General features: G+C 35.0%; 2 protein-coding genes across 3 annotated transcripts in view; one reads left to right on the forward strand and one right to left on the reverse strand.

The window, feature by feature from the left end:
• Window positions 1-27311, reverse strand: part of IL1RAPL1 (interleukin 1 receptor accessory protein like 1) — a 1302015-nt gene that overhangs the window by 871827 nt on the left and 402877 nt on the right. The gene's annotated exons all lie outside the window — the stretch shown is intronic.
• Window positions 11609-11869, forward strand: LOC308495300 (cytochrome c oxidase subunit 6B1-like; the record flags this gene model as incomplete). The annotated part of the gene is made up of 1 exon (XM_081043214.1): window positions 11609-11869. One exon carries the CDS (start codon window positions 11609-11611, stop codon window positions 11867-11869), a length of 261 nt encoding a protein of 86 aa, XP_080899340.1.

Consider the following 27311-nt stretch of genomic DNA (forward strand, 5'->3'; position numbering starts at 1 on the left):
AAAAAAAGAAACCAGATTATGATGAAGAAACATACATAAATAAGAACAACTAACATTCGTTGAGTGCTTACCATGTGCCTGCCTCTATTCCAAGTGGTTAATATGCATTATATTATATAAATACCTAAAACAATCCATCTTATAGATGAGGAAACAGATGGGATGAATAAACTGCTATTGATCACAAAACCACCTAAGTGGAAGAGCCAGGCTTTGAACCTGGCAGTCTGAACCCAGGGTTTCAACTCTTAATCATAATATGATACTCCATCATCTACACAGTACTAAATAGTTTTAATTTATACTACAAAGCTATGAACTATAACTCAGATTAATGCATGCCTTTGGTCAATTTCAAAAGTGTTGAATCAATGCTTTTCATCAATTTTTTTCTAGCTTTATTGTTATTATTGGGGGAAAGTATTTGCTAAATTCCATACTTTACCATAGCCAGAAATCTTCTCTCCATAAACGTATTTTTGAAGAGACACTTTATTGAGACATTATATTTTTATTTTTAAACTTATTTTATTTTTCTAATTTAGTTTTAGTAATATTTCTTGATATAAAAAAAGTTAAACATCAACATCATGCTCCAAACTCATTAGAAACTGGCAAACAGTTCTGAAGTCTTGGTCCCTGTATAATTTTTCACATATAAAGAGAACTCTAATGATTTTAATTTAGTGTTACTGGTAACAGGAAAAAAATCACCTAATACCTTCTCTCCAATGGTCACAGCAAAATTCAAATTTCCTTTCTTTAGTAATTACTTTTACAATTTACATACATTTATTCTACTGGAAAATTTGTCAGTGATCTTGAATATACAATTCACAAATGTTAAATCTAATTCTGAGATCTTTAGCTAAAGTAAATTACACTAGTTGAGTGCATAATTCGTTAGTAAAACAAATATCAATTTCTACATACAGAGTCAAATTCCAAATTTTTGAAACAATCCACATAAAACCTTTTATAAAGCAGCAAAATGAATGGTCTTCTTTTAAAACCACTCCTCAACTACATGATAGGTATATATTTTATTATGATTAAACATGAATGAATATAGGCATTATATAAATATGTAAATGATATAAATTTAAAGCTTCAATGTATTCGAAATTGAGCCTATGTCACTGTAAAATTTTCAAAGCCAGTTAGAAAAAGTAGGTATCAGGTATTTTCCTGCACCCCAGGAAACAAAGAGCATAATTGAACTGGGATATTTCAGAAGAGTTTAATATAAAGAACAATATACAAATGTTGTCATGACAAAGCAGAGGGATGGGACAGCTATCAGAACCCAGAGATAGAGGATGAACTGGGTTGAGAAGGCTTTCTGACAGGAGATGTGATTTTTTTTTTTTATCTCATCACCAGTTTACTTCAAAGGCCACTTGGAAGAAAGGGATTCAGGAAAACAAATTATCCCACAATCAGTGTCTCCCTCTCACTGATCTTCTGTTGTTGTTCACTGGCAATATCCAGCTGAAAGACAGAGGACAGGGAGCCCCTGATGCATTCCTTCTAGTCCTCCTCCCGTGCACACAGCATTTGGGAGAGTGTAGAAATAGACCTGGGGGTGGGAGGACACTGGGAAGATATCCAAGATATTGCCTTTGAGTTTAGAGCTGAAACATGACTATTATCTCTTTTTTTAATACATATATATGTATGAGTAAGATTTATTTAAGAGTATATTGTAGCAAATTCATTTGTTAAATATGGTCCATTTACAAGATTTTATTTTAGCAAATTAGATTTTTTTTAAAAGGCTCATGTCAAGACATATGACTGCTTCTTATGTTTTTACCTTATTGTGAATATGTACATTTAGAACCAGAAGGGGAAGTATGATGATTAAGAACCATATTACAGAAGTTTGGGGTCCTTTATTGTGATTTTTCCCAAATTTATTTTAGTTACACATTTAAAACATTTCGATTAAGATATGTCTTTATTTACAACCATGGACAAATGCAAACAGGGAAACCATGGACCATTTTTCCCCCTTAAGACTTTAGTTTGAAAAGTTAGCAGCTACTATAATAGAATAATGTTCAGACATCTTTCTTGCTGCTATAAGACTGTTAATTTTACCACTCTGTATCTACAATAAAAACTCTAGAATTATAGAATTGCTTTCTGAAATTGCTTTTATGGAATTCTTAACACATTAAGTTTACTCTTTGTAAATGAAATGATAAAGTGTGTCACAAAAGGCTCATTTGATAAGGCCTTGAAGGAAAATACTCCAGTACTCATCCTTGGCAATATTACCGTAGGTTCGCTAAAATTTCAAGTGGAAGAAAAATACCTAACTCCAATCTCATATATTCTATAGTAATGTATACAGTATGCATTTAGCTTCACTTTAAGGGATACTTTATATATATATATCACACACTCTAACTTTGGAGTTTTACCACATTTATTTTACAATATTCCTTATCACTGGCAAACGTGAGGGCCATTTTACTACCTTGTTTTCAAAATGCTGTGTAAAACACCAATAATAATACCTTTGTAAACAAATCGTGTGAGTAAAGGCGTCATTTTTGCACAATTAGTTCTAACATGGTTTAGTGTACCAAATTTCTTGACCACGTGCTATTCATAAGTTTTAAGTTGGTTTTCTCCATATGACTAGAATAGATCAAAAAATCAATTGATTTCAGATGGATCATATTAATTCACAGTTCAATATACTGTTAATAGCTCTATTCCCTATGTCCTTAAACAAGTTCAAAATGTCAAATGGAACTCGTTAAACAACATGATTTAGCTCACTTCGATGTTTCAATGGGGCATCAAGACGGCACCTGTCACTATCACGAGGGATAGCCACAACAGGCATTGATAGCAATTTACTGTTTATGTTTGCTATATATCTGGTGAGTTTTGTAAGAATTTTCCCAAAGATTTTAACTGAAATTGAATGTACGCTTGTTAATAATGCTTCATGGATTATCTCATCCCTTTACGAAGACTTCCTGGTGTTTCCACCAAATACTCAAAAGATAATTTATTTTCTATTAATGTTCACTTTGGTAAGACTCAGATCACATTCTTTATGTGTTCACTGCCTAAGAAAATTAGTTTGTTACAGATCAATTCATTGTAAGACATCAAGTGTATGTTATGTCAAGTCCTTTACCTGCTCTAATTTTTAGCATTTGCAGAAAATTCCAAAGCACATTTTTTTCTCTTTCTACTTTATTAGAGTACACATGTGAAATTAATAGTTTTCTTTTCTACAAAAAGTTTGATTTCTAAGATCTGCTATCATTTAAAACTCTGTTAAAATACTTAATGAACATATATGCACATTCATTTTCAAACATGGTAATACGCATTCACCATACACATTTGTTAAACCAATTATACCTTACATATGTCACATAGGGACTTCTTTCATAGTATACAGTTTTGTTTTTTCCCATTTCCCAAATGAATAGGTATGATGAGACCTATGATCTACAATACTGTCAGATTAGCATGTATATAAATCAGCATACTGTCAGGCATATTTTCATTTTCCATTAACTGAACAAAATAACAACAAGTACTGAGTCTTCAGAACTAAATAAAATCACTAAAGTTCCAGTCTATTTTGGATTTCATATAAACATGTTGAGTAAAATTTGAGAAGAATCTAGATCCCTTTAAATCCATTTCCCCATTATGCCTGTGATGTATCATGTACAAGTACTGGAAAAGGAAACCTTACAAATCACTCTTAATAGTTTCCCTGCTACCTTTCATCTACATTCTTTCAAAATACAAGTTTCACCAATTTTATTGTCTAAATGTCTCTTGGATATGTCTTGGCCATGGCAACACTACAACCCTTCCCTGCTTTAAATTCTCCTCGAAAGGTCTTCATGTTTGCAGGTACTGGCCACCTTGATGTTCCTCCCTTGATTCAAATCTCTCCAGATCTCTGAGTCTCTGAACAAATTAAGCCTAAACTCTTTAGTAATCATGCCCCTCCCAATCACTACCCACTCGATGTTCCCAGCAGTAATTACTATCTTGATTTCCAACCACATAGATTTGAACTTTATACAAATAGAATCACACAATAAGTACTCCTTTGAGTCTAAGTTCTTTTGATTATGTTTCAAACTTTATCACTGTTATAGCACATAGTTATAGTTCCATCATTTTCATTTCCAAATAGGTCTCTATTGTGTGAATTTACCACAGTTTCTTATCCATTTTACTGTTGATGGACATTCAAATTGTTTCAGTTTGGTAATAGGAAGAACAGTGCTACTAAATGCATTGTTTCAATATCTGATATCAGAAAGAAATTGCAATGAATGTCACTTTGAATAAGTTTCCTCATTTTCCATCAATTCGCAATGTTTTTCTGTCTTTTAAATGAACTTTTAAATGTCTTTTAAAATACACTTATTTAAGCATATTTTCCTAAACATTTTCTTTAAAAAATTCAAGTCCTCTAAGATATTTAAATGTGAAAAATAAATGTATGCACCAGAAAGTATTCATTCATTTAAGCTGTACAAACACCACCATTTTTTTTCTGTGATACTCCACACAATTAAAGACAAGGTCAGTGTGAATAAAGACATGAGTTGCCATGACCGATATGTAGCCTTATAATTATGCCAGAAAACCTGGGCTTTATAGTCACTCTGCCACCGACTACTGGTGTGAACATGGAGTCATTTCCTACCTTCTATGTATCTTATTTATGTGCCAAGTAGTCTCCCTAAGGATCTTTCCAGATTTTGTATTTGAAGATTGCATTTTGTTCCTTGTTAAGTGAGGGCATCTTAGGTACCAGAGAGACCTGAAAAATTATGATAGTAAATAGGATTTTTAAAAAAACACTTTTAGATTACAGTAAAATTTATGGAATTATTCCCACATATGTTATGGTTTATTTTCCAGAGCACGTAATGCGTATTATGTCATGTGTGACACTGGTCTTAAGGAGAAGGCCATCTAAGTGTAAACGAAGATAAACGTGTGTCTCACCTGGGAAATATGGAAAGGAAAGGGGAGTTGGTAAAAGAGTGTAGGAGGCTGAGAGACAATGGAACTGCAACGCACAAATCCTATGACAAGCTTAAGACAATCTAAAAAGAGGATGAAAAAGACATGAAAGGACACTGTGGAGATCAACTTCTACAAAAAAAGAAGTAAGCAACAACTATTTACCAAACATCATGCTTGGTTCTGGGAACAGTGAGAAATAGTGTCCCTCTGGGGGGGGAAAAAGGCATAGTCCACTAGAAAGACAAACTTATACAAATGGAACTACCATAAAATAGGATAATTGCTTTCCATAAGAGAGATATAATCAATGTGTTTAAGACTAGTGCAAAAAAAGTAATGATGAGTATCTGAGCAGCTGTGTTCATCTGCATTTTCTGGCCTGATGGAATAGCATGCTGTATTATGAGTGGTAGGACACTGGCAAGGAAAATTAGGATAGAAAATCTTTTTGTAGAATAAAAGGAAACCATCAGAGTCCATTATATAGACTAGTTTTCGAACGTGACTCAATTCTGTTCAGTAAACAGTTATTGAACACATGTCGTGTGTAAGGCAAAGAGATAACTGCAGGTACATGCAGGGAAACCAGACATAGGATCTGTGTTCAAGGACCTCAGAATTTAGAAAAGAATCAACAAGCAATGGAGAAGAACGACAGCATCATTTATGTACAATGCATGTATGGGGCTTCTTGGGTGGGAACGAGAGAGAGAAAGAATTGTAATTTGCAAGATGAAACATGGGATGTAAATGAAAATCCCTATTAGCTTCACCAGACAGTGCCTTTCTCCTACAGTGATGCCTAATCCTTTTTGTAGTCAAAAGAACACTCCATATGGGAAGGATGTGAAGCGGCAGCCTGAACAAACATTGGTGGGGGATGGACATTAATTTCTCCCACTTCTTTTTTTAAAATTTTTTAAAATTAATTTTATTGGAGAACAGTGTTTTTCCAGGACCCATCAGCTCCACATCAAGTCATTGTTTTCAATCTAGTTGTGGGGGGCGCAGCTCACGGGTCTATGTGGGAATCGAACCAACTACCTTGGTGCTATGAGCACTGCGCTCTAACCAACTGAGCCAACCGGCCACCCAATTTCTCCCACTTCTTGATCATATCATTGGAAATGTTCTCTTTATTTGGTCAGTACATGGTTGTCCGCACAGGTATTAACCAACAGACTGCTTTCTGAAATCTTTTAGCAAGCACCACACTCGAAATTTTCAATGGCTTATAAGGAATATAATTTCCACAAGTACTCTGGAGGGACTGGGGACTGCTGTGGGATTGCTGGAAGTTTAGAATTCGTGGTTCTTCACTTCATCAAGGTTGCAAACTGACCTGCTTTGAATTATATTTGACAAGGCATCGGATATCAACTGTGTATATAGCAGAGTACCCATTGAAAGAGTGAAAATGAGCTAGAAGTTTTATTTTCCTTAACAAAGGAGCCTAAGACACGATTGGTATTATCGAATGAAAACTTTGTAAGAAGTTTAGAAGAATGTACTCTCCTCCCTCCACAAAAGATGAGAGTATGATTACTAGGTGAGGCTGGTCTAAGAAGGATTATCAAAGATGCTTTGAAAAGTACATCTTGATGGAAATAAATGTTGAGTTTGAGAATGAAGAGATAATCCGTATTAGAGAGAAAAGAAAATGTACAAGCCTGGATGTGAGGTCAGACTAGAGACGATATAAGAAATCACTAGTATGAAAATAAAGGACATAGGAAAATAAAGATGTTGCATGATCTGAATATGGGGAGAGGGTTTGGAGCCTCAGGGATCAGAATAACATAAACATGAGATGGCAGGGAGAATTTAACAGAGGAAAGGAAAAATCTATAACATATTTTGACAAAAGAATCAGCAGGCCTGATTGACTGGCTTTATATGAAGAAAAATGTAAGAAACAAGTTTAAATAAAGTTAGGCTTTGATTCTGGATTATCAAAAAATAGAAAATAGACTTTCTCTCTCTCTCTCTCTCTCTCTCTCTCTCTCTCTCTCTCTGTCTCTGTCTCTGTCTCTCTCTTTCTTTCTGTCTCTCTCTCTCTCCCTCTCTCTATTTGCGCACAGGAGTGTAGGGTGCCGGAAGCTGGAAGGAAAACAAGAGAGAGGGTGTGGAAAATATTTTAAGGTTTGCCTGTGTAATATGGGGATATGATTTGTCCTCTTCCCTATTTCTTTCCAGTTGGGGAGAGCTCGTAATTGTGAACACGTCGTGCTGTAGAGCTCTCACAGCCTGTTTCCTTCTAAGTGGCTGAAGAGTGCAGTTCATTGCGTCTGTAGGGACTTGGAAAGCTCACAAATAACAGTGGCCATTAATCACACTGGCTCAATTTCTGAGCTAGAGACAGGAAGGTATGGAAAAGTGTGAAATTCTAGGTTTTCCCTAATGTTGTTTTAACTTACTTTCTGACAGATAAGTTCGGGCCGAGTTTACAGTCCGTTGTCAAAAGAAGGCTTGGAATAGCACCTGCTTTGTCCTCCACACCATAAATCTCAACAGCCCAGAACACTGCATGTTTCACACACAACAGAAAAGATACATCATAGCTATTAACCTTTCCCTTAGTTGCTGATAAAGTAAAATAGACCCATTCTTTACAGAAACACTTAGGTATCTGTTCAGATAAATATTCCTGTAGCTAAAATAAAGCCTATAATTTTACAACTCCAAGGTTATTTTTACAAAAATCTTGTGTGTCATTAAATTCTACATAATGAGAATGAAAAAATAATACCTTAAAGACAACAGTACACCAGTTAATTATATTTAAACTTATCATGTAAACAGTGCAAGTCCTCTCTCTCTCTCTTTCTCTCTCTCTCTCTCTCTCTCTCTCTCTCTCTCTCTCTCTCTCTCTCTCCATAAACATCAAAGAATTAAATGCAGGATTCTCATTAGTAAGTTGAGGGAGATTTCAGGTGACATTTTGGAAAAGGTGAACTGAGCTGTCAAATGACTAAAGCTGGCAGAAGTAATTCTCCTTTGCAATCCTTTTTGAATCCAGGAATTTGTTGAAGTTCACTTTCTCTTTTGGAAGAGTGCCATTTTTCCCCCCTGAATAGACTCAGTTGTTATTTCTGATGCTAGACAGGAAAGACCTGCTAAGAGGTGAAAACTTAAAAGAAAAAAGAAAGGCAATTAAGCCATACTGAAATGAGAAACTTAACATTGGGTCATTTGTGTGTTGTTTGTCAACTTGGTTCAACAGAACTGGTTTAATTTCTCTAAGTATAACACACTTGCAAACGCCCAACGCAGAGAGAACACTCGCCTGGGAAAAGCCTTCCTTAAACAAGCCCAGCTGCACTGAGGGAAAAGGGGGATTTTTTTTTCTGCCATGACAACTTTTTCACTGCAGAGACCAGCTGCTTTAGCCAAAGTAATCATAAACTTTGTAGAATGGTCTGCACACCATCTGGCTCCCTTCAATGTCTTGGAGACTCCTTCAAAACTGGCTTGAAAAGTGAGTATTTTCCCTTGCATACCAGGTGTATTTACCATTGCTTGGAATAAATCTGGTAGGAATGGCAGGGGGATGGGGGTGCTTGGGATCTTGGAAGGGACTCACCTTTTTCAGAAATAGACTGAGAAACTGCAAATTGTTAGGATAACCAAGATCTTGGTTTTACCATCATTTCCTTTTCAGCTCAACAGTAACTGTACACATGTACCTGTAATTACCCATTCACAAATAAAATCCCACTCTGTCCCACTCTCTTGCTTGGCTAAGTCCACTGATTATCATTTATTTAGTATGCTGCATAAACTAAGCATAAAAGTATGCCAATAAGCTAATTTCTTCGTTTTGAAACCCACGAAAATAAATGATAAATGCAACAGGGGGGAAAATGTCCATCCTATATCTTAAATCGCGTCTTGAAACACATTCCCTATAAACTGTGGAAATAGAAAATTCCATTTAGCTCTGACAAACTATAAACCAAATACCAACACATCAACTACTAGGCATTTTACTAATAAGTACATCCCTATGAACAAATGTGGAATAATACCTCTTTATCTAATACTTCCCTCAAGAAAATGACTGAAGAACAATCCTTTTCAAAGCACTCTCTGGTAGTTTATAACAAAACAAATGCACATCCTAGAAATTCGTGTTATACAATAAAAGCTTCTGTCGTTTAACATATTTCTCCATATTTGTTTTTCAGAGATGGAGGTTCACAAAGAGAAGGGTGTGAAAGTATTTGTTTATTGTACAACTTCTTCTACACTATCCATGAATACAGGAACCCAACCTAAATGTTCCGATGACAAAAAGATGCCCTTTTATAGAGTGGACAAGCCCAGGATCAGTGACAAATATGTTTAACCTGACAACGTGGGATGATTGGGGTTTTCATGAGATACAGTCATGGTTAACTTATGAATGAGTCTTTTTGCAATTATCACTCAATAAATGAAAAGAAAAATAACCCGATTTTAAAGTGGGCAACAGGTCTGAATACACATTTCTCCAAGGAAGATGTACAAATGGCCAATAATTACATGAAAACATGCTCAAAATCAAGGAAATGAAAATCAAAACCACAACAAGTTACCAACTTCATACCCCCATGACAGTTGTAATCAAATAATGAAAAAGTTCTGGAACTGGATAATGGTGACAGTTTAACAACACTGTGAATGTATTTCATGCCACTGAATTGTAAGTTTTAAAATGGTAAAAATGGTAAATTTTATATTATGTGTATTTTACCACATCAAAAAAGAGAGAATAATAATTGTTGGTGAGGATATAGAGAATTCAGAACCACGGTACACTGCTATTTGGAATGTAAAATGATGCAGCCACTTTGGGAAACAGTCTGGCAGTTCCTCAAAAGGTTAAACACAGAGTTACCATATAATCCAGCAATTCCACTCCTAGGAGTATGCCCAAGAGAAATGTAATCATACGTCACTCAAAAAGTTATCCAAAAATATTCATAGCATTATTCATAACAGCCTGAATTAGAAACAACTGAAATAGATATCAACTGATGAACAGATAAACAAAATGTGGTATACCCATACAGCAGGCTATTATTTGGCAATAAAAAGAATGGAAGTACTGATATATGCTTCAGCGTGGATGGGTCTTAAATACCTCTGATTCAGTGAATAAAGCCAGTCCCAAAGGACAGCGTATTGCATGATTCCATTTATACAAATGTCCAGAATAGGCATAGCCATAGAGCCAGAAAGTAGATTGGGGATTGCCGAGGGCTGAGGCAAGGAGGGGGGCTTTTGTGGTTGAAATGGGGAGTGACTGTTAATGCCTATGGAGTCGTTTTTTGGGGTGATGAAAATGTTTTAAAATTGATTGTGGTGATGGTTGCACAACTCTTGTAAATGTATAAAAACAATTGAATTTTACATTTTAAATGGGTGAATTGTATGCTGTGTGGATTATATGTCAATAAAAATGTTATTTTTAAAAAGAGAATGAGCCTTTTCCAGTGCATAGAAGATAAGTGTGTGTGGGAGCTTGTGTCAGCACAAAGGAAGCTTTCGGGGGTTTCAACTGCTATATTGATAATCCCCAAAGTTAGCTTTCTATGTTTATCCTCTAGTTGATAGTCTTTTTGCCACTACGTATTCCATACTATTGCACATCTGAGAATAGAAAAGACGATCAAAGTAAGAGGACAAGAAATTGCCAGGTACATGAAGAGAGCTGATAATAGCTGAGTAATTTGTTTGGTGTTGAGATGATCTAGAAGGAAAATGTCTGATCCACCATTTGTCAAAGGGGGAAGGGGCAGTGGACCAGGTTATTTATGAGTTTGCCTGCCTTTCTAAATCCCTACCTTTATGATTGAGAAATCAAACTACTCTGACAGCAATGATACAAATGTTAGTTGAAGGATTCTAAGTGAAAATCTCAGAAGAAACTCCTTCATTTGATCAATGCCAAGCAATCCCTAGGTAAGTTATTTCTCCTTGTTTCCCTCTTTTCATTCTACCTCTTCTTTCCAATTTATTATATCGGTGCTTTTAAAAATGATTCCTGTTCAAGAGAGGGTTCATAATATTGTCCGTCTTTCCAATCCTTACTTAAATGTCTAAGCTGCTTTACTTTCAAATAATACTCTTTCCTGGTAAAGAAAGGTTGATAAAGATAAAAATAACAGGCTTCCTTTCTACAAAGTATAATTACATTGAAGAGTTGAAAATATATTCACATTTATAGGTATACAGCATTATTTTTATTTTCAAACTAATATAATAGCTGGTGTTATTACTTTATTACTTCCATGCATTTAATAGGAAAACAGAAGGAAACGCATGGCTTGATGGCTCTCTCAGGTGACGTTCACATGAAGAATTTAGTTCCTCTATACCATTTACAGTGTTTAGTAGAAATTTTAGTAGAAAATTTCCAATCCAAAATAATCCAAACTAGCTTGACATGGTTTCATGAGTTTCCTTATTTCATTGCAAAATAACATAAAGTGGAGTGATCTTAGTTTTAGTTTTCCACATTCTATTAAAAATAAGTGCAGACACATTGAACTGGGAGCCGGCTGATTCAGCGGCTTGTTTAGGAGTCAGCAGCATGACAGAATACATTAAGACCAAAATCAAGAATTCCAAGACTGCCTCTTTTGACAGTCGCTTCCCCAGACAGAACCAGACCAGGAACTGTGGGCAGATCTACCTGGACTTCCACCACTATGAGAAGGCAATGACTGATAAAGGGGGTGATATCTCCATGTGCAAATGGGACGGGTGTTTGTACAAGTCCTTCTGCCCCATGTCCTGGGTGTCGGCCTGGGATGACCAGCGGGCAGAAGGCACATTTCTTGGGAAGATCTAAACTGGCTCCACCCCTTCTCCTCTGTCCTCCATCCTTCTCCCAGGGTACATCCCACTCTGGGATCCTGAATATGGCTTAAGTAATAATAAATTTGTTGGAAAAGTGGGGGGGGGAAGTGCTGATAAGGACATACAATTTGCTTTAAGAAAGAAAAAAGCCCCCTATTCTGATCACTCTCCTGTAAGAGACTATCATTTTTACTAAATTTACCAATGCTTAAGTTCCCATTCTTTTAATAATATTAATGCAATTAAGCTGTGTTTGATCTTCCAAGTTCTTTATTAAAATAAAATTATTCTGAACAAAATACTCATAAGAATTGAGGAAATCAGTCTCAATACATTTAAATCCAAAAAGAAGTTATTCTTGTATATTAAGTTCCTGGCAACAATAACAAAACAAAAGCCACTTGAAATATAACTGCTAATTCAGTGCAGCACTATTTCCTATTCAGAGATCTGGTTGTCTCACTTGGCCTCTGATTACTTATAGTTTGCTGCCTGCCGACCTCTCCACATGGAAGTCCAGTGAACATAGCAAACTAATCAGGTCCAAAATGACCTACTGACTACACCCACAATCCAGACCTACTTTTCCTGTCATCTTTTCCATACCAACAAATGTAAATGGCAATGTCATCTTTCTAGTCGTTCAGGACAATCATGAGGTCATCTTTGAAAGCGTTCTTTCTTTTACACCTTAAGTCCAATCCATCAACAAATCTTACCAGCACTACCTTCAAAATATATACAAAATCCAACCATTTCTTACTGTCCTCTACGAATACAATTCTAATTTAGATAATACTGTCTTTGACCTGAATTTCCAGAATAGTCTTGCAACTAACTGGCTTCTCCACTTCAGCCCATGGCCCCCTATGGTCTAGCGTGTTAATTTTAAGTCTGCCAAATCATGTCATCTTCTCATATTCCCCTACTTCTCGGACCTCTTCTTACTCTGCTCATCCTTCACCCCGCCCACCAGCTAAGGGACATTTACTCTTCCTCCTGTCTGGAATGCTCTTTCAACAGTAATCCTCATGGCTCTCTCCTTCAACTCCTAATCAACAAGATCTTTCCTAAGGACCTTATTTTAAATTAAAATTCCTTTCAAGAGAACTGACTAGAGGTGATGAACACACAATGTGATATATAGATAATGTACTACAGAATTGTACACTTGAAACCTATGTGACTTTACTAACAACTGTCACCCCAATAAACTTTAATTAAAAGAAAAATCCCTTCCAGACCCTAAATACTTTCCTCCCCTCATATTACCAATCCTCCTTATCTGCCTTATTTTCTTCATATAATTAGTATCATCTTACTTAACATTCATATTACTTATTGCCTAAACTTTCTATTTCACCCACATACCATTCATTTACTTATTTTTCGTAAATTGTTTGGTTCACCTCTACTAAAATGTAAACTCTATCAGGGCAGAAATTTTGGTCTGTTTTGTTCAATGGTATATCCTCAGTGATTAGTGCCTACTACAAAGCAGCCTCTCCACAAATACCTATTGAGAAAAAAAAAGATACATTACATATGGAGGTAAAAATTCCTAAGAACAAATTAAAAATACCTGTTGGTATTGTGAATTATTTTCTTTAATATACTTTACAATTTCATGTTTTCAAAATGCATTCAATTAAAAATCTCAGGATAAATATGAGACTACCCAAGCAAGTTAACTTATTTATAGTCAATATGTCATTCATCGAGCTAAATTAATGACAACTTTAATGATATTTAAAATGAAATAAACAATGCTCATAACAATATTGCAAATTGTCTATTAAGATTTACTTTAATAGTTTTCTTATAAAACTAATCAAGTGTCATTATTTGCCGACCTTCCACTTCAATCTTTGCCTTCTCAATAAATCATTCTAATGGTTCTGGCCTGAAACTTAGGGATCTTTTGATTTTCTGTTTCTGCCCCTCCAATCCAACCAATCCATGCCTTGTAAGTTATTACTTCAAAGACTACTATCATGAATTTTCCCACAGCTCTTACCACCACTACCATCGTGCTAGTCCCAGCCACACCATTTCTCCTCTGGAGAATGGCAACAGTCCCTCCATTGATGATTGCACATACACTGGTTGTCTCTTCCCACCCATGTTCAACACCATAGCAAGAATATTTTTTCTTAAAACACAAGCTACATCACAGCATTCCACTGATTCCACTGCTTAAAACAATTCACTTTGATTTATAGTAGCTTGTTACTTTTCTAAACTTTCATTTTCAAATACTAATATTTTCAGACTTACAGATGAACTACAAATATAGGACAAAGAGATCCTGTCATATACTCTTTATTCAATTTCCCCAAATGTTAAAGATATACTTAACCACAGCATAATTTTCAATTCAAGGATCTAATAAGAATATGACAACGCGTCCAATAAGGGGCTAATATCCAAAATATATAAGGAACTCATAAACTCAACAACAATAACAACAGAAAGCAATCCAATTAAAAACTGGGCAGAGGACCTGAAGAGACATTTCTCCAAAGAGGACATACAAATGGCCAATGGACATATGAAAAAATGTTCAACATCACTAATCATCAGAGAAATGCAAATAAAAACCACAATGAGATATCACCTCACCCCAGTCAGAATGGCTATCATCAACAAGACAAACAGTAACAACTGTTGGAGAGGCTGTGGAGAAAAAGGAACCCTCATACACTGTTGGTGGGAATGCAGACTGGTGCAGCCGTTATGGAAGGCAGTGTGGAGGTTCCTCAAAAAACTACGAATAGAATTACCATATGACCCAGCAATCCCTCTCCTGGGTATCTACCCCAAAAATTTGAAAACATTTATACATAAAGACACGTGTGCTCCAATGTTCATTGCAGCTTTATTTACAGTGGCCTAGACATGGAAACAACCAAAGTGTCCTTCCATAGATGAATGGATAAAGAAGATGTGGTATATATACAATAGAATACTATTCTGCCATAAGAAAAGATGAAATAGTGCCTTTTGTGACAACATGGATGGATCTTGAGATTATAATGCTAAGCTAAATAAATCAGACAGAAAATGTAGAGAAGCATATGATTTCACTGATATGTGGTATATAAAACTGAACAGAACAAAAGAACAAGACAAACAAATGAAGAAACAAAACCTCATAGACACAGACAATAGTTTAGTGGGTAAGGGGGGAGGGTGTGTTAAATAAGGGTAAAGGGGATCAAATATATGGTGATGGAAAGATAACTGACTCTGGGTGGTGAATACACAATGTGATATATAGATAATGTATTACAGAGTTGTACACCTGAAATCTATGTAACTTTCCTAACAGTTGTCACCCCAATAAACTTAAAAAAAAATACGATATTATTAACTAATTGAATAAAGAGGCTACTGGTCTGGTAATCACACTTTGAGAGTGACTGCTCTTGTCACATTTGATTTCTCTGAGCTCCTTAATCACACAAAGCTCATTCCAGCATCAGGGCCATTGTGTTAGTTTTTCCCTCTGTCTCAATCTCCTCCCCACATCATGGCATGGCTGGTTCTTTTAATCATTCAGGTCCACTTGGGAAACATTGGGAAACACTTCCTGACCATCTAGCCTAAAGTAGTTTCCCTGTTTTATTTTCACCAGAGTGCTTATCACTACTTGACAGTTTACCATATATATATACATATATATATATATATATATATATATATATATATATATATACATATATATATACACACACACATATATATATATATAGTGTGTGATCAAAAGATACAGTGAATGTTTAAATAAAAAAATATGACAGTGAAAGATAAATCGCCATTAATCCCCATCAAAATATTACCCCTTGCTTTGAACACACTCATCCCATTGTTCTTGCCACTTTCTGAAGCAGTTCTGGAAGTCCTCTTTTGTGAGTGTTTTTAGTTACACTGTTGTAGTTGCCGCAATATCCTGAATTGATTCAAAACATTTACTTTTCATGGTCATTTTAACTTTGGGGAAGAGCCAGAAGTCACATGGTGCCAGATACAGTGAATAAGGTGGGTGAGGACACACCATAATGCTTCTATTTGACAGAAATTGCCATACCAGGAGCTATGTGTGACATGGAACCTTTCCGTTGTGATCACAAAATATGGTGAATGCTGCTGCCGAGTGCCACACAACGGAAAGGCAAGGATCTTCAATATGGGAAGCAGCATGTCGAACCGTAGTTACAATGTGTGATAAGTTTATACTTGTTCAGTGCAGTGAGTTGGGTGTGAGCTACGGATGTGTTTTAAAGTGTGCTGTCAATCATCCTTCATCATGACAACACTTCATGTCACACTGAATTAGACCTATGTTTGGTTGAAAGAACACCAAATTTTATAGTACCAAACTGTAATGCAAGCCCATGGTCAATAATTGTGTCTGTTTTATTACTTACATAATTACTAGTACTTACGATAATATCTCCCACAGAAGAGATACCCAATAAATACGTGTTAAATAAAAGATAAACACTACTAGTCATATGGTATTCATCTATGTCATATTTGAGGTTCTGTATTCCACATTTTCATTTAATTTATTAAAAACGTATATGCTTGAACATAAAATTCTATCTCAGTATTCTCATTAACAATATTTTGTTCTTAAGTTCCATGCTATCCAAATAGATTTTTGTCTCGATATCACTCCTTAAAACAAGAACTTCAGCTAAATATCACCTCAGTCCTTGGAAAATAATTAGCTTTTGCCAAAATATTTGCATTTTATCTATCACATATCAGGACTTTTTATGTTAATATATAACATTTCAGAAAGATCAAGGATGAGATATACATATATCATTGAACTTTTATTTATCATGGAATCAAAGGTTGAGTTTTAATAAAATATAAGGTCAGAAGAACAATAATCTCCTCTCATTATATAAATTCCTTGATGCACTTTTAAACTATCTTAATGGGATCCAGTTACATTTTTATAACACCATTTCATATTTTATCTGATATGCTTGAAGTTCTCAGATTTTTGAAGCTCTTGACTGTCATGTTTTATTATTCATAGGTTTAATATTTTCTGAGACTCTAGTTAAAAATACATTTTGTGCATGCTCTCATACATAAAATACATACAGTAGACTCACTTTTTTCTTTTGATATATGTTACTGTCTCTTTAAAAGACTCCCATAAAATATTCAAAAGGAGAAGGATTGTTACATTTAGAAGAAAATCATGGTCACATGTAAGTTGATATAACAGCAAACTATGTATTTCGGATTTCTATGAACAAGCATCCATTATCAAAGCATTTGTATGTGAGGATATATGTGTCCACACTCATTTGTTTAGCTGTCTCTTTTTCTAAATTATAATTTGTGTCCCAAATTGTATGAGAAATTAAAGCTATGAATTTCACACCTCATTGGCATTCAGGTGTTTGAAATTATGGAAGAAAAAAGATCCCTATTCCAAAGGTCTCTAAAGAGATGATATGAAAATAGTCCAAAATAAAACCATCCTTCACATGCATATCATCACTATTGGGTGAACCACACAAGAATGCTCAAATTTTGCATTTTGATTCTATAGTTGGAGATATACAAAGGTCTGTCCTGGTGTCATATATTGTTGCAGTTGGTGCACTCTGCATATGGAGAGAACTAAATGGATGTTCACTGGCAGAGTGGCTGGCCTCAGATTCCACCTATTTTGTTTGTCCCCTAGTAACTACGTGGTATATAACTTTAGCTTCACTCTTACACATGGGTCAAAAGAGAGAAACGGAAAAAATTGTGGGAAACATAAGCTTGAGATAACAGGTTGAAAAGAAATAGTGAATACTTGTCTGTTTCACTAAAATAGAAAACTATTTCATATGTCAAAGGATTTTAGATTAATTCTCATTTGATGCAGATATCACCTATCCAGATCTATTGAACTTCACTTACCAATGATACTATTCATGATTTAGCTTTAAGAAACTTCTGAGATCTAATACAACAAGGTAAGCTTATCCTAGATATGATCTCAAAGGGAAGCTGGAGGATTTGGCTCAGAAATGAGACAGACTGAAACAAAGACGGATGAAGTTTCAATATAATGCCCAAAGCAGATTAAGGTTATGTCCACTCAGGAATGAAACAACTGATCAATTGGAGAATGAGTGTGCTTACTTGTGGCTACTGGTCCATTCATTTTTTTTTTTTTTTACCTTTATTTAACTTTGGAGAAACAACACTCTTTGAGATTTTTACCTTTGTTTGGTTGCTCAGATGTAGTTTCAATACATTATAATTCTGAACATAAAGAACAATATCAGAAAAGACATCTGCTTGTTAAAATACAAGAATTAACCAAATCACCAAGTGTCTTGAAAATATTGTAAACTTGATTTGTTTTACTGGATAGTCATTGTTTTTTGTCATAACTGTTTAACATAACTACCTACGAATGATTTTTTTTCTATCATAAACTTTATTAGAATAAAGTTGAGTTATATATTTGTGACACATTTTAAGAAAATTTTAGCTTTTACAAGCATAAATTTGATTTCTCAAAATATGAACTACACAAAGAAATGATGGAAATTTCCAGAAGGAATAAACATTGACGATTCTAATTTTCTGTTCACATGGGAATCTTGATTAAATTACCTAAGTACAGAAATGATATTAGTTGTGTTTACAACTTTGTCTTTATACACATTTAGAATATATATAATTGTTTGATAAAAAATTTAAATGTCACAGCTAATACGTTACTGCAGGAATTTCATTGATTCTTTATATGTATCAGTATATCAGTACATGTATAAGTCTTCTACAAGACTATTAAGGTATCTTTTTTTTATTTATTAGTTTCAGGTGTACAAGACAAGGTAATACTTAGACGTTCATCATTTATATCCCTCACACTGTGGGCCCTCCTCCCCCCATCCACTATCCTTCCGACCTCGCACCGAGCCATCACATTATATATATAAAATTATAGTTGGCATTCATTATAAGTCTTCTACAAAGACTATTAAGGTATCTTAATGTGGCATCTTGAACACAAATGAACACCTGACCTGGCTTCTCAGATTCAAAATTACAATTATTTGCAGTGTGTTGAGGCAGCTTGTTTCTTACATTAATAATGAAATAATGTTTTCAAATTTATTTTCTGTCATTTGTCATCTTAATAGAACAACAAAAGTATGTTTAGGAGCAATGAGTAGGTAATGGACAGAATGTAAAGGAAGTAAAAAGCAAATGGCTTCCATTACAGCTAATAAGAGGTGCAATGAGATAAAGCCACAAAAACAGTCAGCAAAATCCTGGCCTTGTGACCAGCTGTTCCACTGGCCAAGAATTCTGTGAACAATTGTGATGGTTCTATCCCAGCGCATGTCTCTTTTGCCTACCGAAGTCAGTGATAAATCGAAGACGGTGGTGAAACATGCCTTTGTAAGAATTATCTCAGTGATTGAATAAAACCCAGAAGCCAAAATCAAACCTAAAGCATATGCACAGAAGAGATAGTGTTTCATTGGAATGAAAATTATAAGAAAACACTTCCAGCTGTCTTGAACAACTGGCGTCCCAGTGTACTTATTCTGGATGCCTTGTGAAACTTTCTGTTTTTATATCTCAATTACAAGGTGAAGTGAAAATTACATGTGCAGCCAAACCAGACAAAATCACTCATTGATAAATTTGAGATACTGTAATCACTTGCACTGTAAAAGTACGAATAATGTCTTTGAATTTTGAAAAGCATCTTCCATATGAATTTACACACTCATGCTCCAAGATGAACATGTGAAAGACAGAGATCCGGCTTTTTCAATCTCCATGCTTCAAATGCAGACTAGATAAAAATACAGGTAACCACAGGTGTTCCGAAACTTCCTCCCAGGTCTCCCGATCCCCAGGACACTAGCAGCTCTTTCCATTAAACATCTAGCAATGACACATATGTAGGTTGTAGGTGAGAAATTCACCCTGAAGTGGCTGCAACTTCATGTATACTCCCTAGCACCCAAGCTGTGAAATTCTCCAGCCTGCTTGCAGGAGGTCCTGAAGGAGCTATATGTGGGGGACAGTGAGAATGCCAGATGGCAGTTTGTGAGAAAATCTGGGATCAGGGCAGTCAGCCAAAGACAGGGGACTGGATAAAAAAAGATGATCACCAAGAATATACCCTTCCCCCAACCACCACAAATGAATGGAAGGTGAATTAGGGCTCTCTTCCTCATTACAGGTAAAAAATACTTCATGCAATTTTTCATCCACGTGTGCAATAAATAAAACAAGAATTATAAATGTATTGTGCTGATTTATCTTACTTTGATCTTTTGCTTCATCAGTAATTTAAAAACAAAAGCAAGCCCATTGGCAAGGAGTATGTAGGCAAACTTACAAACAAAGTGTTTGAAAAATTTTAATTGTATCACCGGAAGTAGATGAGAATGCTTCAAGGAACCACTTTCTGCTTGATTTGTGAGCAACAGGGTTACGTGCATTGTATTGATTGTTATTGTGCGCCTTTATCACTTTTATTGTTTGCTGCAGCATAGCCCTCTGAAGGTCTGCCAAACCCCTGCGGCTTGCTCAAAAGCGGGGCTGAATTTTAATTAAGCCGAGCCAAATAGACACAGAACAGTTGAACTTGATTAGCCCACTTGTCCTGATGCACACACAGAGGGCATTCAGCACACTTATTCTAATAACTGACAAAGTCAGTTCATTCGTTTGGTGAAATTATCAAGATAAAAACCACTGTGTGTCAAAATACTCCTTCTATGTAAGATTTCTGCTTCTCTATTTGAATCCAATAAGCCACCGAGGAGAGCTGAGAGGGAAGGTAGCCAGTGAGGATATATGCAGCATAATATCTTGATAACAATAATATTCTATATCCCCTAGGAAGAAACAGTATATGAGTTTAGTAATTAGGATTCAACTGCATTGTTTAAGTTGAGAAATTTGTGTGTGTGTGTGTGTGTGTGTGTGTGTGTGTTGATCTTATTTCTAATATTTCAACCTGTAGAAAACTTTACCACAGCATTTAGCCCTGATAAAGGAGCAGGCGGGATTTCAGAATTTCATTATTTTTTAAATTTTGATACGTAAGGAAAAGCAAAGCATCCAGGTTTCTGGCTTGTGCAGCAGAACTTTTCCAAAATGTGTTCTCACAGTAACTTCTGAAACCAGCCACTGTAATTTTCCCACAAAGCATGGAGAATTGAGTTTCTGATAGGGCCACGATTTTGCAAAGAAAGTTACTATATAAATTGACTTTGTTGCTAAATTACACTAGTTAATCTCTGGAATATTGTCTACAACAACTTTCCTGTGTAGGCTTTGACTTTTAGCAAAAACCCCACCTTCTCTAAAGTTGGAGAACTGATCATAGGCAATATTTCAACGTTAAATACACAAAGGAGATACTCTTTCCATATATGTGTACCCAGGGTGACAGAGAGATAAATACTAAAATATGAATGAGCTAGTATTTCTTAAGGTATCAGTGAAAATTCAAAGATAAGGTCTAAAAGTTGAAACAGAACTTTGCATATACGTCAAGGTGCAAATACATTGGAAAGAGTGGTTCTTCCTCTGATAAATTCAAATCGCTAAGTCTTTAATAGAATTTTGCACTTCCCAAAATCCTAATACCAACTGACTATACTTAATCCTAAAAAAATAATCCTTCCCTCGGGATTAGCAAACTAAAAAATTAGTAAATTTCTAAATATCAATGGATGCCTTTTCTGTGCAGGAAAGCAACTTGGATTTTAAAAAAGAAAACAAAATCTAAAATTCTCATTCTTGACAATGGCAAGAAAAATTAGGTATTTCAACTACTTTTTTATCTGTTGCCATTTCACTATTTATTCCTGTCCACATGAAGGACAAAACAGTTTCTTGATAATTTAACTAATACCCTTGATAAATATATACTTTTCATAGTAAGTCATTCACTAGAAAAAACATGGGCTTTAAAGCCATATCTTTCTGAATTTGAATCCTACCTATGTAAGATCCTAGCTATATTATGTTCCTCAGTTTACTTAACCTCCATTTTATCAAATATAAAATGGGAAGAAATAACACCTTGGGAGCAAACATAACACATAAGAAATATTACATTCAATTTCTACATTATGAATTTTTACATAAAGTTTTTAATGTGCAAAAGTTGAATAGACTCATATGATAGGAAGCCGGTTTCCATTGCATGACACCTACCATATATTTTTTAAATATTCAATTAGATCTTAACTTTTAGGCACAACTTCGAGGGTGTTAAAGTATTGGCATGTTGTATGTACTCATTGATTCTGTTATTTTTCTTCTCAATGGAGCCTGCTACCTACCAGTTTATGTCTAATGTGTTTAGATCCATACAAGGCTAATGGGACATGTATGATTTCCCTGTGTCCACATTATCAACATCGGCATTTCATTTTGGGATTTCTACTCATTTTCATAAAATAAATGGACAAATCTTTTAAAAGCAAATAACTGCACCAACAGTGCTCTTTAGGATAAGAGGGGAATATTCCTGAAACTCAACTGATGACTGGCATTTAGCACTTTGATGGAATAACCTGAAGTCTTCATCTCACATCTGCTATTCAAAAGGTCAGACTGTGATTTATCAAAGGCCATGTATGAATGCCAATGTATACTATATTAAAGGATAGCTTATGCCAAAGTCAAATCTACAGAACATGAAGGAAAATCTCTGTACATATGTGTTACTCTGTATTTCCTGTAGGGCTTAGTTTGTAATGACTATGCATTAGTATACCATCCCTATTAGGGTTTCCAGGCGGCAATTCCCACCCATTCTCAGCAATTTTTTTCGCTTTCCCATTCCCAATCTTGAGAAAAGTTGGTCGGGAAATCGGGAAAATCGGGTTCCTGAACCCAGGTGGTTGGTATTATCGGCACGATTCGTTGTGGAGAACAGAAAACAGTTTATATCCTGGGATTCAGGAATGGGAAAGTGAAACAAATTCCTGAGAACAGGTGGGAATTCCCGTCTGGAAACCCTAATCCCTATCCTCCTACACTCTGTCTTTCAACCCCATTCATTCCTCTATTACAGTGATCACGATTGGTATTTTTTTATGTTATGGGTTTTATTGTTTTCTCTCTGCCTCCCTTATACATTGTGGACTCCATGTGGCCAAGGACCACCATCTTTTTAAATTAGCAATGCATATAAACTGTTTTTAAAACAGTGCCTAACATACAGTCAAGGCTCAACAAATAGTTGTTGAATGAATCCCACATGAATAAAACCTGAAGTCTAAAGGATAAGCTCCCAATTCAGGAAAAATGGAGGGCATCTGTTTTTTGTTTTTGTTTTTTTGTCTTTTCCCCTGCTAATTACTTTCACTTACAAAGTAATGTGTGCATTAGATTGAATCATATCCAGTGTATATTTGTTATTCAATTTTTTTATACCAGATCAAAGAGGTGGAAGAGATCTTGAGATGTTTTCATGCCTTGAGGTGCTGCTACTACTCAAAGCACTAAGTAAACATTAGATTTTTTTTTAAAACTCTGGAGGCCTCATGAAATTCAAATTAGAAATAATCTTGCCTAGAGGGTAGAAAAAGGGTGACATCTACAAATGATTCTAATATATAACCCAAATTTAGACCTTACAAATATTTATTCTCATGGCAGATAGCAAATTTTGAGCTTATAATTATAGCCTGTCCCATCCTCTCTCTGGGAATGAGGGTTTTGTGTTTAGTGTTCTTGGTCAGGGACCTGTTGATATAATGGTTGGAATAATGGGTACAGAGGCAGAGCTACTGAAGAGGTGGGATGAGGTGGCCAGTAAGAGAGGGGAGGGTGCATGATATGAAAAGATTGGTTGTGGGGGGACTTTGGAGACGAAGGGAGAAGAGAGCACTGAAGCATGGTAAACATCTTCAAGGGGAGGAATGAGTAAAGAGGATCCCTAAATACTTTGACCATTCTTCCAAAAAACTTGTAAATACCAAACTTATCTTTCAAAGTTTGTTTGATTATTTTTTTTTTTTTGGTTGTTGGTAAATATAGGTTTTGTGTTTCTTTGTAGTGTGGCACTGTCCTGAGAGTGACAGGGTGATCTAGTGTTGTGTAAATTACCTTCTTAACGGTAGTTGGCCAATCTCTAAAGTATTACTGCTCTGTCCAATACGCTATCCAATAGCTACATGCTGGTTATTTAAAATTAAATTAAAAATGTAAACAAAATTAAAACTTCTGTTTCAGGTCAGTTTCACTAACTGCATTTCCAAGGTTCAATAGCGACATGTGACTAGTGATTAGTGACTTCCATATTGGAAAGCAAAGATACAGGAAATTTCAATCATAAAAGAAAATGCTATTGGACAGCATTGTTCTAGAACTTTGGGCTTATGTCTCACACAGGCTATTCAATATATTTTGGTCCACTTCAGGGATGGTGTAGTTGCCTGATCACGGCGCTATATACCTGAAGTTGAAGCTGAAGAACAATGAATATGATATATATATATATATATATATATATGCATGTATACATATATATGTATACATATATATGTGTATATGTACATATGTGTATATGTATATTTATATATATTATATATGTGTTAATATTATATTAATATATATAATATATAATATATAATATATAATATATATAATTATATATTAATATATATTATATATAATATAATAACATAATATTATATATGTGTTAATATATATATATAATATATATTATATATGTGTTTATATATATATATTAACAAGAAGTGGAGTACAGAATTAGGAATAGAGAAAGTGGAAATGTAATGGCTGTGTGCGATGTCAGAGGGGTAGTAGATGCGGGGAGGGGGGTTATCACTGTGTGAGGAATGTAAATGATAAATGTCTAACTATTACATTGTTTTATACACCTGAATCTAATTAAAATGAAAAAACTTTGGTCTTATTAGCAGCATAAAGAAAGTATTTTATCATTATTCATTCTACTTAAAGTAAATATAAAATATTGATAATAAAGATACATTTTTATGTCTTCAGTATACTAGTGTCCAGAGATCTCACAGTCATTTCCACTTCTGTTGTTGAAACTATTATCACAAACATTTTTGTGATATAGTCTTGTTCCCTCCCTATATTAATTGGATACTTTATTTATTCAGGATTATACTTTCTTAATCTATTATATCATGTGGAGACTTTTCTAAATTACAGTAAAGCCACTCAGTAGATAAGATAAATATCAAGAAAACAGTAATTATATTTTGGCTAATAATTTTGTGTTAATATCAGAATAACATAATATGGGAGTAAAAGGCAGTGCCAATCAAAATATAAAACAAATGGATGAATAAAAATGCCCTCAAAAGATGAATCCTAAAGTTAGTGTGAATTGGAACTTCTAAATGTGGCTGGGACAGGAGGAAGTACATTGCTCTTACGCTAATGTTAATCCTTAGTAAATCATAAATCATGAGGGAAGAGAACCCAGGGAGACACACTTTAGATTAGTGCTGTTGCTAGAGGAATATCAAAAGTTGAAACATGAACAAGTAGCCATGGAAGGAAAGCTAGAGATACTTTAGTCTGATTACCACTCTAACTGCCTAAGTAATTTAAATAATTCTATGGTGGGCAGGATGATGGAAGCTTCAGCAAAATAAATAGCAGTCAAGGATCCAGTCAAACCAAATGATATGCACGTTTATTTCATATATGGATAAGTTACTTAAAATGATTGAAACATATTTATATGTAATAATAGTTAAATTCAAGATTCTTTATGGTTAAAATGTATTGCTCTCTATTTACATACATGATGCTGCAATGCTTAAAAACCTTTGAACAAAAGTTAACTAAGTAGAAGAATGCAATAACTGAAATAAAGAATACAGTAGAGGGAATCAACAGTGGATTAAATGAAGCAGAGACTCAATCAGTGATTTAAAAGATAAGGTAGCAAAACACACCCAATCAGGAAAGCAAAAAGAAAAATGAATGCAAATAAAATAAGGATAGTTTAAGAAACCTCTGGGACAACATCAGATGTAATAACATTCACATCATAGGGGTACCAGAAAGAGAAGAGAGAGAGAAAGGAACTGAAAATCTATTCAAAGAAATAATGACAGAAAACTTCCCTAACATGGCAAAGGAAATAGACATACAAGCCCAGATAACACAGCCAGTCCCAAACAAAATGACCTCAAAGAGGACCACACTAATACACACCATAATTAAAATGCCAAAAGTTAAAGACAAAGAAAGAATCTTAAAAGTAGCAAGAGAAAAGCAGTTAGTTACCTACAAGGGAGCTCCCATAGGACTAGCAGCTATTTCTCAACAGAAACCTTGCAGGCCAGAAGTGATTGGCACGAAATATTCCAAGTGATGGAAAGCCATGACCTACAACCAAGATTACTCTACCCAGCAAAGCTATCATTTAGAATCTAAAGATAGATAGCAGGCTTCCCAGACAAAAAAAAGTTAAAGGCATTCATCACCACCAAACCAGTATTAAAAGAAATGTTAAAGGGACTTAAGAAGAAAAAGAAACAAAAGATCAAAAATATGAATAGTAAAATGATAATTACTACATATCCATCCACAATTAATTTAAATGTAAATGGATTAAATGTTCTAATCAAAAGACATAGGGTGGCTGAATGGATAAGAAAACAAGACTCTTGCATATGGTGCCTACAAGAGACTCACTTCAGATTGAAAGACACACAGACTGAAAGTAAAGGGATGGAAAAAGATATTTCATGAAAATAGAAATGTTAAAAAAAAAAAGCTACCGTAGCAATACTTACATCAGACAAAATAGACTTTAAAACAAAGGCTATAACAAGAGACAAAGAAGGACCCAGAAACCCCACTTCTGGGTATTTATCTGCAGGAACCAAAAACACTACTTTGAAGGGACATATATACATCCATATATTCATTGCAGCATTGTTTACAATAGCCAATATGTGGAGGCAGCCTGCGTGTCCATCGACGGAAGAATGAATAAAGAGGAGGCAGTACATTTGTATATACAATGGAATATTGCTCGGCCATAGAAAAGAATGAAATCTTGCCATCTGCAACAACATGGATTGACCTAGATGGCATTTTGCTGAGAGGAGTAGATCATACAGAGAAAGACAAATGCCACATAACTGCACTTATATTTAAAATCTAAAGAACAAAATAAATGAACAAACAAAACAGAAACAGACTCATAGACACAGAGAACAAACTGATGGTTGTCAGATGGGAGCATGGGTAAAATGGGGAAGGGATTAAGAAGGACAAATTGATAGTTAGAAAATAGTCTTTGGGATGTAAAGTATAGCATAGGGAATATAGTCACAAATATGGGAATAACTATGTATGGTGTCAGATGGCTACTAGATTTATCAGCGTGATCACCT

The sequence above is a fragment of the Rhinolophus hipposideros genome (genome assembly GCF_964194185.1).
Source record: "Rhinolophus hipposideros genome assembly, chromosome: X".
NCBI lineage: Eukaryota > Metazoa > Chordata > Mammalia > Chiroptera > Rhinolophidae > Rhinolophus > Rhinolophus hipposideros.